The sequence below is a fragment of the Orcinus orca genome, chromosome 4 (assembly GCF_937001465.1).
Source record: "Orcinus orca chromosome 4, mOrcOrc1.1, whole genome shotgun sequence".
NCBI classification, from domain to species: domain Eukaryota; kingdom Metazoa; phylum Chordata; class Mammalia; order Artiodactyla; family Delphinidae; genus Orcinus; species Orcinus orca.
In genome coordinates, this window is record NC_064562.1 from 15,208,188 (window position 1) to 15,222,183 (window position 13,996).

Below are 13,996 nucleotides of genomic sequence, written 5' to 3' on the forward strand. Positions count from 1 at the left end.
GCTCTGTTAGGTGTTACCCAGGGTTCAAGAGGCATTGCGAAAATTAGGTAATCTTGGTCATTTGGTAGTATAGTGGGCACGATTGCATTTGAAATTGCATTGAAATTTCAACCTAACAGTATAATTAAGGCTATTTATTTTACTAAAGTCATTTATATAATATCCTATCTTTATTGATCTATTCCTCTAGCTGTTGATTTCAGGTATTGAAGGAATTGAGTTTCTGTGCATGGAATTTTTAGCAAGCGGTAGCTAAATTTCTATTGAAAACTTAGTAGGATGTATGTATTATTGTTGTTGTCATTGTTGTTACTATTATTATACTTTACCTGAGAGAAACTTATAGTATTGCATCATTCCAAAGAGCATATTTTATAATTTGAACTACCTAAAATTTTTTTTTGAAATGATGATATATAAGTATAAATAACAAATGACTGGGATAATAAAAGCCATATGATCTTCTAAATCAAACTGGAACCACCTGTTCCACCTGTTAAGCAAATAGCTCTGATTGAAAGAAGGCAGTGGCAGACTTGTTTCTTGTTTTCCTGTAATCCTGAACACAGAACACTGGATGTTGCGTTAGGCGGTGGATGTTGTCTTTTGTTTACCACTGTGTAACACAATGTCTGGAATATAGTAGGTGCTTAAGTATTTATTGCATGAATGAGTGACTGAGTGTGTGAGTGAAAAGAGTGACTGGTAAGATGTCAGGGAAGCTTGGTTCATAAAATACTAGAAGAATGTGGAGAAGAGGAAAACAGCATCTGTGCCATTTCATAGAAATTATCAGGGAGTCTCCAATAATTAATTGTTTTAATGTAGATGACCCTTCTGAAACGTTGAGATAGAGGCAATTAGCTTCTTATTTAAAAGGATTGGCTGTATAAGTTTTTCAGTGCCTCATTTCTCATGGTAGAACTTTTTAAAGAGAATTTCCAAAGCATTGAAAGAACTGCAGTCTGACTCCTTTCCTTCCCTTTTTCTTTTTTACTGTTTTAAAACAGGCAGCCCCTCAGTCATGGTATTAGAGTTTTTCTTTTTAAAATATCAGTTAATTAATTAGTTGTGTTTTTTTTAACATCTTTATTGGAGTATAATTGCTTTACAATGGTGTGTTAGTTTCTGCTGTATAACGAAGTGAATGAGCTATACATATACATATATCCCCATATCCCCTCCCTCTTGCGTCTCCCTCCCTCCCACCCTCCCTATCCCACCCTCCCTATCCCACCCCTGTAGGTGGTCACAAAGCACCAAGCTGATCTCCCTGTGCTATGCGGCTGCTTCCCACTAGCTATCTATTTTACGTTTGGTAGTGTATATATGTATTTTTGTTTTTCCTTAGAGATTTAATAAATTGAGGAAAGAACAAATCATTGCTAAGTTAGATCGCTAGCGCATCACCAGAAATGTTTCCTTCTTTTCTCTCCAGCAGCGCCCAGGAGCCCTCTCAGCCACTGGCCGCCGCCGCAGCTGCAGCTGGGAGCACGCCTGAGGGGCCGGGAAGCCCAGGCTCGGCCAGACCAGGGGTGGCCGGGCTCACCACTGCTGCCGCCTTCAAGCCTCTAGGGTCCACCGGTGGCATCAAGTCACCAAGCTGGCAACGGCCCAACCAAGCAGGTACTACGCCCAAGAAATCTCTTGCTTTTTGCCTTTAAGTATAATTATGAAAATGTGTTCTGGGAAACCCATTCTCAACGATCTAAGATTTACAAAGGACTGGGAAAAGTAGGTACAGCACTAGGTACAGTATAAACATTCTCTGTGTGTGTTGCCACTTGCTATTTATAACTATAGAATTGAGAGCGTGGCCTGGTTTCCTGGATTACCCAGGAGGCATGGGTTCCATTGTAAATTTGGCGTCTTATTAACAAACTATGTTGTTGGAAGGTTAGCCCTGGAAATACATTTTAGTTTTCATCACGTATATAAAATAACAACAGAAGCACTTGCTGCCGTCAAACAATTATTGAAGAAAGTTCTTTTACTTCCTGTCCTTGGGCTCCATCTGGAAACCTGAGTTTTCATTCACTTCTACAGATAAAGAGCTTTAAATAAAGTCACTTAACCTTGACCCTCAGTTTTCTGATCTGCAAAGTGGAAGGAGACTAAATGCTTCTCCCAACCTGAATGAAGGTTACGGTCATCGGACAAAAGTACCTCTCTTAAGAGGAAAATGGGACTATACTTAAATGTTGCTGACGCCACCCTCAGTCTTACCTCTTGACACTCTTTACACTCTCCCTGATTGATCTCTCGTCCAGGTTCCTTTTACTACCCAGCCACTGATAATTTACAGTCCTCTCTCTCCTGATCTCCGTACCCTCAAACTTGTTGACCTCCTTACTGTTTCTGGGTGGCACCTCAAATGCAGTGTGTCTGAAAATATCGTACCTGTCTCTGGAGATGTCACAGTCACCCAGGAGCCAAAGCTAGAATGGAAGCTTGAGAGTCCCGCCTCCACCCCCATGTTCCCACAGTAACTAATACCTAATGATTCCACATCTTAGCATTTCTCAAATCTCTTTTCTCCTCTTTGTGGTCACAGCCATTGGTTTGGTTCGGGCCCTGGTCTTTACAAACAGCTCCTAACTAATTTCCCCATCTCCTTCTCACCCTGTCAGTCTGTCCTCCTTACTGCAAGTGATCTTCTAAAGCTCTCACTTGCCCGTGTCACTCTCCTGCTTCAGGTGCTGGACTGTTTCCCCCTCCTTCACTAATCATTAAGACCTTTGCCACTCTGACCCCTGCTAACTTTTCAAGCTCATTTCCTGCTGCTCCCAATTTATAATCTGTGCTGTGGTTTTAGTAGAGTATCTTCAGTTACTGAGACATGCCATGCTACTCTGCTTTTGAAAGTTCTGGTTCCTTTGCAAAGAAGGAACATTTTTAACCTAATCCCCTATGTATTTCTAGTCTTCCCTCATCAGTTTTGGGATGAGTATTGATTGAATACACAAGGGGCTGCTTGAAAAATATGATAGCTTTAAAAATAGGTCATTTATTATTAAAAATTTTTTTTTTTATTTTGCTTATTTTTGGCTGCATTGGGTCTTTGTTGCTGCGCCCAGGCAGCGAGCGGGGCTACTCTTCGTTGCAGTGTGAGGGCTTCTCATTGCAGTGGCTTCTCTTGTTGCAGAGCATGGGCTCTAGGCACGCGGGCTTCAGTAGTTGCAGCACGCGGGCTCAGTAGTTGTGGCTCACGGGCTTAGTTGCTCCGCGGCATGTGGGATCTTCCGGGACCAGGGATCGAACCCGTGTCCCCTGCATTGGCAGGTGGATTCTTAACCACTGTGCCACCGAGGAAGCCCGGTCATTCATTATTTAAGAACTTTTTTTTTTTTTACAGTTCGCAAGAGTGGAAAAAGTGAACTTGTAATTAATTAGGAATCCATCTTTGTATTTTCTATAACATTTAAATACATTAACACTAACTTCACTTATTGTAAATTATCTTTAAGAAATCATGAATTTTTTATTAGTTAAAAATACTTCGTAGTGTCATTTTGTATATTCTTGAATTTCCATTACTAATTTTGCAAAGAAGCTCAAAGCTTTGTGCTGTGGGAGAAAGAGGAAAGGCTACTGCATACGATCTAGACTATTTTAAAGAAAAGGCTATTTTATTACTTTTGAAAACTTAAAACTATTTAGACTAATATCATTAGCCTCTGAACTTTCTGGACTATTAATTGACTTAGCACCTGTCCTCTTGGAAAAAATGCTGACACCTTAGCCCCACACATTTTTAATTATTTCCATTTACTTAAAGCTTATCTATGTCGATGGAGAGTTGCTGTAATTATTTCGTATGTGATTAGAATACTGGAAGCAACTTTCATAAAAAAAGTTTTTGGTATGGTAATTGGAAGGGAACAGGAGAATGTTTCCTAAAAGAGCAAGGAAAAGGCTAAATTTCAGAGGTAGAAACTGAAGGGAGGCTACAAAGTATATGTACTGTGAAGGACAGAAAGTATATGTAGTGCCTTTGGAAATTCAGAAACTATGGACAGAAGACCACTCTGACTAGAGTAAAAAGAAAAAATTCCAGTTGACGTGGAACTCCTGGAGGAGACACTACAGCAAAATTACCACAAGAGGGCGATCGAATCCTTCTTTCTCTCAGTCTAATTTAATAATCAAAGCAGGTAAATAACTATAATCATGCTTCACGTGGTTAGCATTTAAAATACTAATCTTTTTACAGACGGTATAGCTGAATCTAATTTGAGCAAGACTAGAACAGGTTAGAAAATTATACATTATATAACGTAAAGCATTAATTATTGAAAGAAAATGTTTTGCCATTGTGAAGTCTTAGTTGAATTACATCATGATGCTTAGCTCAAATCAGAAAATATTTGCAGAACTCCTGCTGTTTATCTTGCTCTGGGTGCCACAAACTGGCACTTATGTTATTTAAAAGTTACTTATTTTATGCTATTTTGTAAAAATTGTAAAATAAATACAGAATTCCCAGTCACTCAAGTTATTTTATTCTACTCTACCTAACAGTATACCATATTTCAAAAAAAACCCAAAACAAAACAACACCCCAGAATCTACTCTTAGTCTTTGATAAATAGTTTCAAGGGCTTCCTAATGCAAATGGGAAAAGTTCTTTTGATTCAGAAGGTGGTAACTGTCACATGATGGGTTCTTATGTTCTTCACAACTCACCCGTGAAAAGGACAGTTCCGACCAAAGGGTGCAAAAGCTACAAAGGCAAGTCACTGCACTAGTGTGGACTCAGATGAAGTGCTAAGCAGGTGGCAGTGCTTCTCTCACATTGAGAACTTCAGGTGTCTTTCTCTTGATAATTCACAGCTGTGCTCTAGTGTGGGCAAAGTAGGAGGAAAAAAAAGATTTTTTATTCCTCCCACCCTTCTACCATCACCCAAGAGTGCCTATCACTAATGATGTCATTTTTATTTTATTTATTTTTAAGGCATTTCTTTCTTTTTAAAAATTTATTTATTTTTGGCTGTGTTGCGTCTTCGTTGCTGTGTGCGGGCTTTCTCTAGTTGCGGCAAGCGGGGGCTTCTCTTGTTGCGGAGTGCGGGCTCTAGGCGCGCGGGCTTCAGTAGTTGCAGCACGTGGGCTCAGTAGTTGTGGTGCAAGGCTTAGTTGCTCCGCGGCATGTGGGATCTTCCCAGATCCAGGGATCGAACCTGTGTCCCCTGCATTGGCAGGCAGATTCTCAACCACTGTGCCACCAGGGAAGCCCCACTAATAATGTCATTTTAAAGTAATTCCTACAGTTGAGTGGGAAGGATGGGATTAGAATCACTAAAATGCAGTCTGTGGCCTGCTTAGTTGATTATGAAAGTTTAATGAATCATAGCCAGCATTTTCATTAAAAAATGAAATTGAATAGAAAATATCAGAATATTCTACTATATGAAGTATCTTAACATATTAAGGGTAGGTATCATGTTATGAAAATGTGGCTTTAGATTATATATATGTATGTAAGTGAATATCTATACACACGTCCTAACATATATTTTGGATCAGCAGGTAAAATGAACAGCAGGTAAAGTGTATTTCTTATTTTTTATAGTTAAGAAAAAGTTTGAAAGTCACTTACTTAAATAAGTATTTTAGTCATACTTTTGTCTATTTGGGATGACTAATTTAGTTTTGAAATGATAACCGAAAAAAAAAAAAGACTGCATTGAAGGGGCTAATTGAAATTTTAAGACCTACTAGAGTATTCTGAACCTGTCGGGGTTTGTATTACCTCCATTGAAATTCTGACTTTAAATCTTAGATCATTTCACTTGTGGTGTAGTATAACCTGTGTATCCAGAAGTCTTTCAAGAAGACAGTAACGTAATGCCAGTTGGTAAATAGGAACTAGGTGAATATGTAACAGTGTTATGGTTTAGACTGGATCCTCTTCTTTTTCTCGGGCATGTGGTTTTAACGTACACCACCACACATGCACAAGCTTGCCGGTGACTGACAAAGAGAGAAATATTTTCAGATGCAACGTGTTAAAAAGTTCATAGTCTGCATGAAAGTATCAAGATACAAAAGAAGTGAGAATCCATGCTTGAGTTTTTAAGTAGGCTAGCAATACTACTGCCTACTTGCCCTGTGTTTTGGTAATACTTCCATAATGCAGATGCAGTAGTTCCTTTAGAAATGTTTACTTGTTTACTTGATCTAGAAAAATACATAAAAGCTGAGATTCTTCTTGATATTTTTCAGAATTGAGGATTTGTAATTTTATACTAATATTTTAATTAACTATATTTGTATGTCTAATAGGTTTTTTAATGCTCAAAACTTTCATATTATATACAATAAGTAGTTAGATAGATATTCTTAAAAAGTTCATAAATTTAATCATATAAGTTTAAAAATATGTTCCTGTGTTTATGTAGGTGCCCTAATTTGCTATATAATATTTTTTCTAGATTCTGTTTAGGTTATAGATACCAGTTTAGGTAAATTTAATTCATTTGACACAAGTATATATATAAAATATTACTATCTTACCAAATATAGTCAGATGTTTTTTAACAAATCCAGTCTTAAAGTTATGAAGGACTATATGTTTGATGCACATCAGTTTTCTAACTTTAATTATATAAACTAAATGAGAATGACCAATTCATTAGAATATAAGCAGTGCTTTGCTAGATCAGGCCTACTGTTGTTTTTTTTGGTCATTTTTATTTTTTTTAACGTTTTATTTATTTTTATTTATTTTTACATTTTATTTTCTTTAACATCTTTATTGGAGTATAATTGCTTTACAATGGTGTGTTAGTTTCTGCTTTATAACAAAGTGAATCAGCTATACATATACATATATCCCCACATCTCTTCCCTCTTGCATCTCCCTCCCTCCCACCCTCTCTATCCCACTCCTGTAGGTGGTCACAAAGCACCGAGCTGATCTACCTATGCTATGCGGCTGCTTCCCACTAGCTATCTATTTTACATTTGGTACTGTATATATGTCCATGCCACTCTCTCACTTTCTCCCAGTGTACCCTTCCCCCTCCCCGAGTCCTCAAGTCCATTCTGTAGTAGGTCTGCTCTCTATTCCCATCCTGCCCCTAGGTTCTTCATGACCTTTTTTTTTTTTTTTTTTGACATTCCTTATACATGTGTTAGCATGCAGTATTTGTTTTTCTCTTTCTGACTGACTTCACTCTGTATGACAGACTCTAGGTCCATCCACCTCACTACAAATAACTCAATTTCATTTCTTTTTATGGCTGAGTAATATTCCATTGTATATATGTGCCACATCTTCTTTATCCATTCATCTGTCCATGGACACTTAGGTTGCTTCCATGTCCTGGCTATTGTAAATAGAGCTGCAATGAACATTGTGGTACATGACTCTTTTTGAAGTATGGTTTTCTCAGGGTATATGCCCAGTAGTGGGAGTGCTGGGTCATATGGTAGTTCTATTTGTAGTTTTTAAAGGAACCTCCATACTGTTCTCCATAGTGGCTATATCAATTTACATTCCCACCAACAGTGTATGAGGGTTCGCTTTTCTCCACACCCTCTCCAGCATTTATTGTTTGTACATTTTTTGATGATGGCCATTCTGACTGGTGTGAGATGATATCTCATTGTAGTTTTGATTTGCATTTCTCTAATGATTAATGATGTTGAGCATTCTTTCATGTGTTTGTCGGCAATGTGTATATCTTCTTTGGAGAAATGTCTATTTAGGTCTTCTGCCCATGTTTGGATTGGGTTGTTTGTTTTTTTGATATTGAGCTGCATGAGTTGCTTGTATGTTTTGGAGATTAATCCTTTGTCAGTTGCTTCATTTGCAAATATTTTCTCCCATTCTGAGAGTTGTCTTTTCGTCTTGTTTATGGTTTCCTTTGCTGTGCAAAAGCTTTTAAGTTTCATTAGGTCCCATTTGTTTATTTTTCTTTTTATTTCCTTTTCTCTAGGAGGTGGGTCAAGAAGGATCTTGCTGTGATTTTTGTCATAGAGTGTTCTGCCTATATTTTCCTCTAAGAGTTTTATAGTGTCTGGCCTTACATTTAGGTCTTTAATCCATTTTCAGTTTTATTTTTCTGTATGGTGGTAGGGAGTGTTCTAATGTCATTATTTTACATGTAGCTGTCCAGTTTTCCCAGCACCACTTATTGAAAAGGCTGTCTTTTCTCCATTGTATATTCTTGTCTCCTTTATCAAAGATAAGGTGACCATATGTGCATGGGTTTATCTCTGGGATTTCTATCCTGTTCCATTGATCTGTATTTCTGTTTTTGTGCCAGTATCATACTGTCATGATTACTGTAGCTTTGTAGTATAGTCTGAAGTCAGGGACCCTGATTCCACCAGCTCTGTTTTTTTCCCTCAAGACTGCTTTGGCTATGCAGGGTCTTTTGTGTTTCCATAAAAATTGTGAAATTTTTTGTTCTACTTCTGTCAAAAAAGCCAGTGGTAGTTTGACAGGGATTGCACTGAACCTGTAGATTGCTTTGGGTAGTATAGTCATTTTCACAATGTTGATTCTTCCAATCCAAGAACATGGTATATCTCTCCATCTGTTTGTATCATCTTTTTTTTTTTTTTTTTTTTTTGTGGTACGTGGGCCTCTCACTGTTGTGGCCTCTCCTGTTGCGGAGCACAGGCTCCGGACGCGCAGACTCAGCGGCCATGGCTCACGGGCCTAGCCGCTCCACGGCATTTGGGATCTTCCTAGACCAGTGCACGAACCCATGTCCCCTGCATCGGCAGGCGGACTCTCAACCACTGCGCCACCAGGGAAGCCCTGTTTGTATCATCTTTAATTTCTTTCATCAGTGTCTTATAATTTTCTGCATACAGGTCTTTTGTCTCCTTAGGTAGGTTTATTCCTAGGTATTTTCTTCTTTTTGTTGCAATGGTAAATGGGAGTGTTTCCTTAATTTCACTTTCAGATTTTTCATAATCATTGTATAGGAATGCAAGAGATTTCTGTGCATTAATTTTATATCCTACTTTACCAAATTTATTGTTTAGTTCTAGTAGTTTTCTAGTAGCATCTTTAGGATTCTCTATGTATAGTATCATGTCATCTACAAACAGTGACAGCTTTACTTCTTCTTTTCTTATTTGGATTCCTTTTATTTCTTTTTCTTCTCTTTGATGTGGCTAAAACTTCCAAAACAATGCTGAATAATAGGGATGAGAGTGGGCAACCTTGTCTTGTTCCTGATCTTAGTGGAAATGCTTTCAGTTTTTCACCATTGAGGATGATGTTGGCTGTGGATTTGTCATATATGGCCTTTATTATGTTGAGGTAAGTTCACTCTATGCCTACTTTCTGGAGGGTTTTTATCATAAATGGGTGTAGAATTTTGTCAGGAGCTCTTGCTGCATCTATTGAGTTGATCATACGGCTTTTCTCCTTCAATTTGTTAATATGGTTTATCACATTGATTGATTTGCGTATATTGAAGAATCCTTGCATTCCCGGGATAAACCCCACTTGATCATGGTGTATGATACTTTAATGTGCTGTTGGATTCTGTTTGCTAGTATTTTGTTGAGGATTTTTGCATCTGTGTTCATCAGTGATATTGGCCTGTAGTTTTCTTTCTTTGTGATATCTTTGTCTGGTTTTGGTATCAGGGTGATGGTGGCCGTGTAGAATGAGTTTGGGAGTGTTCCTTCCTCTGCTATATTTTGGAAGAGTTTGAGAAGGATAGGTGTTAGCTCTTCTCTAAATGTTTGATAGAATTAGCCTGTGAAGCCATCTGGTCCTGGGGTTTTGTTTGTTGGGTAATTTTTTTTAAATTTTTTAAAAAATTTTAATTTATTTATGGCTGTGTTGGGTCTTCGTTTCTGTGAGAGGGCTTTCTCTAGTTGCAGCAAGTGGGGGCCACTCTTCATCGCGGTGCACGGGCCTCTCACTATCGCAGCCTCTCATTGTGGAGCACAGGCTCCAGACGTGCAGGTTCAGTAATTGTGACTCAGGGGCCTAGCCGCTCTGCGGCATGTGGGATCTTCCCAGACCGGGGCACGAACCCGTGTCCCCTGCATCGGCAGGCGGATTCTCAACCACTGCACCACCAGGGAAGCCCTGTTGGATGATTTTTAATCAGTTTCAATTTCAGTGCTTGTGATTGGTCTGTTTATATTTTGTATTTCTTCCTGGATCAGTCTCGGAGGTTGTGCTTTTCTAAAAATTTGTCCATTTCTTCCAGCTTGTCCATTTTATTGGTATATAGTTGCTTGTAGTAATCTCTCATGATCCTTTGTATTTCTGCAGTGTCACTTGTTACTTCTCCTTTTTCATTTCTAATTCTATTGATTTGAGTCTTCTCCCTTTTTTCTTGATGAGTCTGGCTAATGGTTTATCAATTTTGTTTATCTTCTCAAAGAACCAGCTTTTAGTTTTATAGATCTTTGCTATTGTTTCCTTCATTTCTTTTTTATTTATTTCTGATCTGATCTTTATGATTTCTTTCCTTCTGCTAACTTTGGGGTTATTTTGTTCTTTCTCTAATTGCTTTAGGTGTAAGGTTAGGTTGTTTATTTGAGATGTTTCTTGTTTCTTAAGGTAGGATTGTATTGCTATAAACTTCCCTCTTAGAACTGCTTTTGCTGCATCCCATAGGTTTTGGGTCATTGTGTTTTCATTGTCATTTGTTTCTAAGTATTTTTTGATTTCCTCAGTGATCTCTTGGTTATTAAGTAGTGTATTGTTTAGCCTCCATGTGTTTGTATTTTTTACAGATTTTTTTCCTGTAATTGATATCTAGTCTCATAGCGTTGTGGTCGGAAAAGATACTTGATACAATTACAATTTTCTTAAATTTACCAAGGCTTGATTTGTGACCCAAGATATGATCTATCCTGGAGAATGTTCCATGATCACTTGAGAAGAAAGTGTATTCTGTTGTTTTTGGATGGAATGTCCTATTAATATCAATTAAGTCCATCTTGTTTAATGTGTCATTTAAAGCTTGTGTTTCCATTTATTTTCATTTTGGATGATTTGTCCATTGCTGAAAGTGGGGTGTTAACGTCCCCTACTATGATTGCATTACTGTCGATTTCCCCTTTTATGGCTGTTAACGTTTGCCTTATGTATTGAGGTGCTCATATGTTGGGTGTATAAATATTTACAATTGTTATATCTTCTTCTTGGATTGATCCCTTGATAATTATGGGGTGTCCTTCTTTGTCTCTTATAATAGTCTTTGTTTTAAAGTCTATTTTGTCTGATAGAGAATTGCTACTCCAGCTTTCTTTTGATTTCCATTTGAACAGAATATCTTTTTCCTCCCCTCACTTTCAGTCTGTATGTCTCCCTAGGTCTGAAGTGGGTCTCTTGTAGACAGCATATATATGGGTTTTGTTTTTGTATCCATTCAGCCAGTCTGTGTCTTTTGGTTGGAGCATTTACATTTAAGGTAATTATGGATATGTATGTTCCTATTACCATTTTCTTAATTGTTTTGGGTTTGTTATTGTTGGTCTTTTCCTTCTTTTGTGTTTCCTACCTAGAGAAGTTCCTTTAGCATTTGTTGTAAAGCTGGTTTGGTGGTTCTGAATTCTCCTAGCTCTTGCTTGTCTGTAAAGGTTTTAATTTCTCCCTCAAATCTGAATGAAATCCTTGCTTGGTTGAGTAATCTTGGTTGTAGGTTTTTCCCTTTCATCACGTTAAATATGTCCTGCCACTCCCTTCTGGCTTGAAGAGTTTCTGCTGAAAGATCAGTTGTTACCCTTATGGGGATTCCCTTGTATGTTATTTGTTGTTTTTCCCTTGCTGCTTTTAATATTTTTTCTTTGTATTTAATTTTTGATAGTTTGATTAATATGTGTCTTGGTGTGTTTCTCCTTGGATTTATCCTGTATGGTACTCTCTGCACTTGACTATTTCCTTTTCCATATTAGGGAAGTTTTCAACTATAATCTCTTCAAATATTTTCTCAGTCCCTTTCTTTTTCTCTTCTTCTTCTGGGACCCCAATAATTCGAATGTTGGTGTGTTTAATGTTGTCCCAGAGGTCTCTGAGACTGTCCTCAATTCTTTTCATTCTTTTTTCTTTATTCTACTCTGCAGTCGTTATTTCCACTCTTTTATCTTCTAGGTCACTTATCCGTTCTTCTGCCTCAGTTATTCTGCTATTGATTCCTTCTGGAGTTTTAAAATTTCATTTATTGTGTTGTTTGTCATTGTTTGTTTTCTCTTTAGTTCCTCTAGTTCCTTGTTAAATGTTTCTTGTATTTTCTCCATTCTATTTCCAAGATTTTGGATAATCTTTACTATCATTACTCTGATTTCTTTTTCAGGTAGACTGCCTATTTCCTCTTCATTTCTTTGGTCTGGTGGGTTTCTACCTTGCTCCTTCATCTCTTGTGTGTTTCTCTGTCTTCTCATTTTGCTTAACTTGCCATGTTTGGGGTCTCCTTTTTGCAGGCTTCAGGTTCATAGTTCCCATTGTTCTTGGTGTCTGCCCCCAGTGGCTAAAGTTGGTTCAGTGGGTTGTGTAGGCTTCCTGGTGGAGGGGACTAGTGCCTGTGTTCTGGTGGATGTGGTGGATCTTGTCTTTCTGGTGGGCAGGTCCACGTCTGGTGGTGTGTTTTTGGGTGTCTGTGACCTTATGATTTTAAGCATCTTCTCTGCTAATGGGTGGGGTTTTGTTCCTGTCTTGCTAGTTGTTTGGCATAGGGTGTCCAGCACTGTAACTTGCTGGTCGTTGAGTGGAGCTGGGTCTTGGCATTGAGATGGAGGTCTCTGGGTGATTTTCGCCATTTGATATTACGTGGAGCTGGGAGGTCTCTGGTGGACGAATGTCCTGAACTTGGCTCTTCCACCTCAGAGGCACAGCCCTGATGCCCAGCCAGAGCACCAAGACGGCTCAGAATAAAAGGGAGAAAGAAAAAGGAAGGGAGGAAGGAAGGAGGGAAGGATTGAAGTAATTAAAAAAAAAAAAAGAAAGAACAGAGCAACCAAACCAAAAATCAAATCCACCAATGATAACAAATGCTAAAAACTATACTAAAAAAAAAAAACCAGGGCTTCCCTGGTGGCGCAGTGGTTGAGAGTCTGCCTGCTAATGCAGGGGACACGGGTTCGAGCCCTGGTCTGGGAGGATCCCACGTGCCGCGGAGCAACTAGGCCCCTGAGCCTGCGCGTCTGGAGCCTGTGCTCCGCAGCAAGAGAGGCCGCGATAGTGAGAGGCCCGCGCGCCGCGTTGAAGAGTGGCCCCCACTTGCCACAACTAGAGAAAGCCCTCGCACAGAAACGAAGACCCAACACAGCCAAAAATAAATAAATTAATTAATAAACTCCTACCCCCAACATCTACTTAAAAAAAAAAAACAAGAAACAAAAAAACCAGACAGAACTCTAGGACAAATGGTAAAAGCAAAGCTATACAGACAAAATCACACACAGAAGCATACACACTGACAAAAAGAGAAAAAGGGGAAAAATACATATATATATATCATTGCTCCCAAAGTCCATCTCCTCAATTTGGGATGATTCGTTGTCTATTCAGGTATTCCACAGATGCAGGGTACATCATGTTGATTGTGTAGATTTAATCCACTGCTTCTGAGGCTGCTGGGAGAGATTTCCCCTTCTCTTCTTTGTTTGCACAGCTCCCGGGGTTCAGCTTTGGATTTGGACCCAATGCATGTAGGTCACCTGAGGGCGTCTTGTTCTTCGCTCAGACAGGATGGGGTTAAAGGAGCAGCTGATTCGGGGGCTCTGGCTCACTCAGGCTGGGAGGAGGGAGGGGTACGGATGCTGGGCGAGCTTGCGGCAGCAGAGGCCGGTGTAATGTTGCACCAGCCGGAGGTGCGCCGTGCGTTCTCCCGGGGAAGTTGTCCGTGGATCCCGGGACCCTGGCAGTGGCAGGCTGCACAGGCTCCCAGGAGGGGAGTTGGGGATAGTGACCTGTGTTCGCACACAGGCTTGGTGGTGGCAGCAGCAGCCTTAGCGTCTCATGTCCGTCTCTGGGGTCCGTGCTTTTAGCCGCGGCTCGCGCCCGTCTCTG

The 13,996-nt window shown here is 39.2% G+C and overlaps 1 protein-coding gene across 5 annotated transcripts in view; it reads left to right on the forward strand.

The window, feature by feature from the left end:
- Positions 1-13,996, forward strand: part of PDLIM5 (PDZ and LIM domain 5) — a 214,195-nt gene that overhangs the window by 159,800 nt on the left and 40,399 nt on the right. For all 5 annotated transcript variants that reach the window (XM_033400360.2, XM_049709180.1, XM_033400363.2 and 2 more), the window contains one exon: positions 1,439-1,626. In XM_033400360.2, coding sequence (XP_033256251.1) covers positions 1,439-1,626 — 188 coding nt within the window. The remainder of the gene's footprint in view (positions 1-1,438; positions 1,627-13,996) is intronic.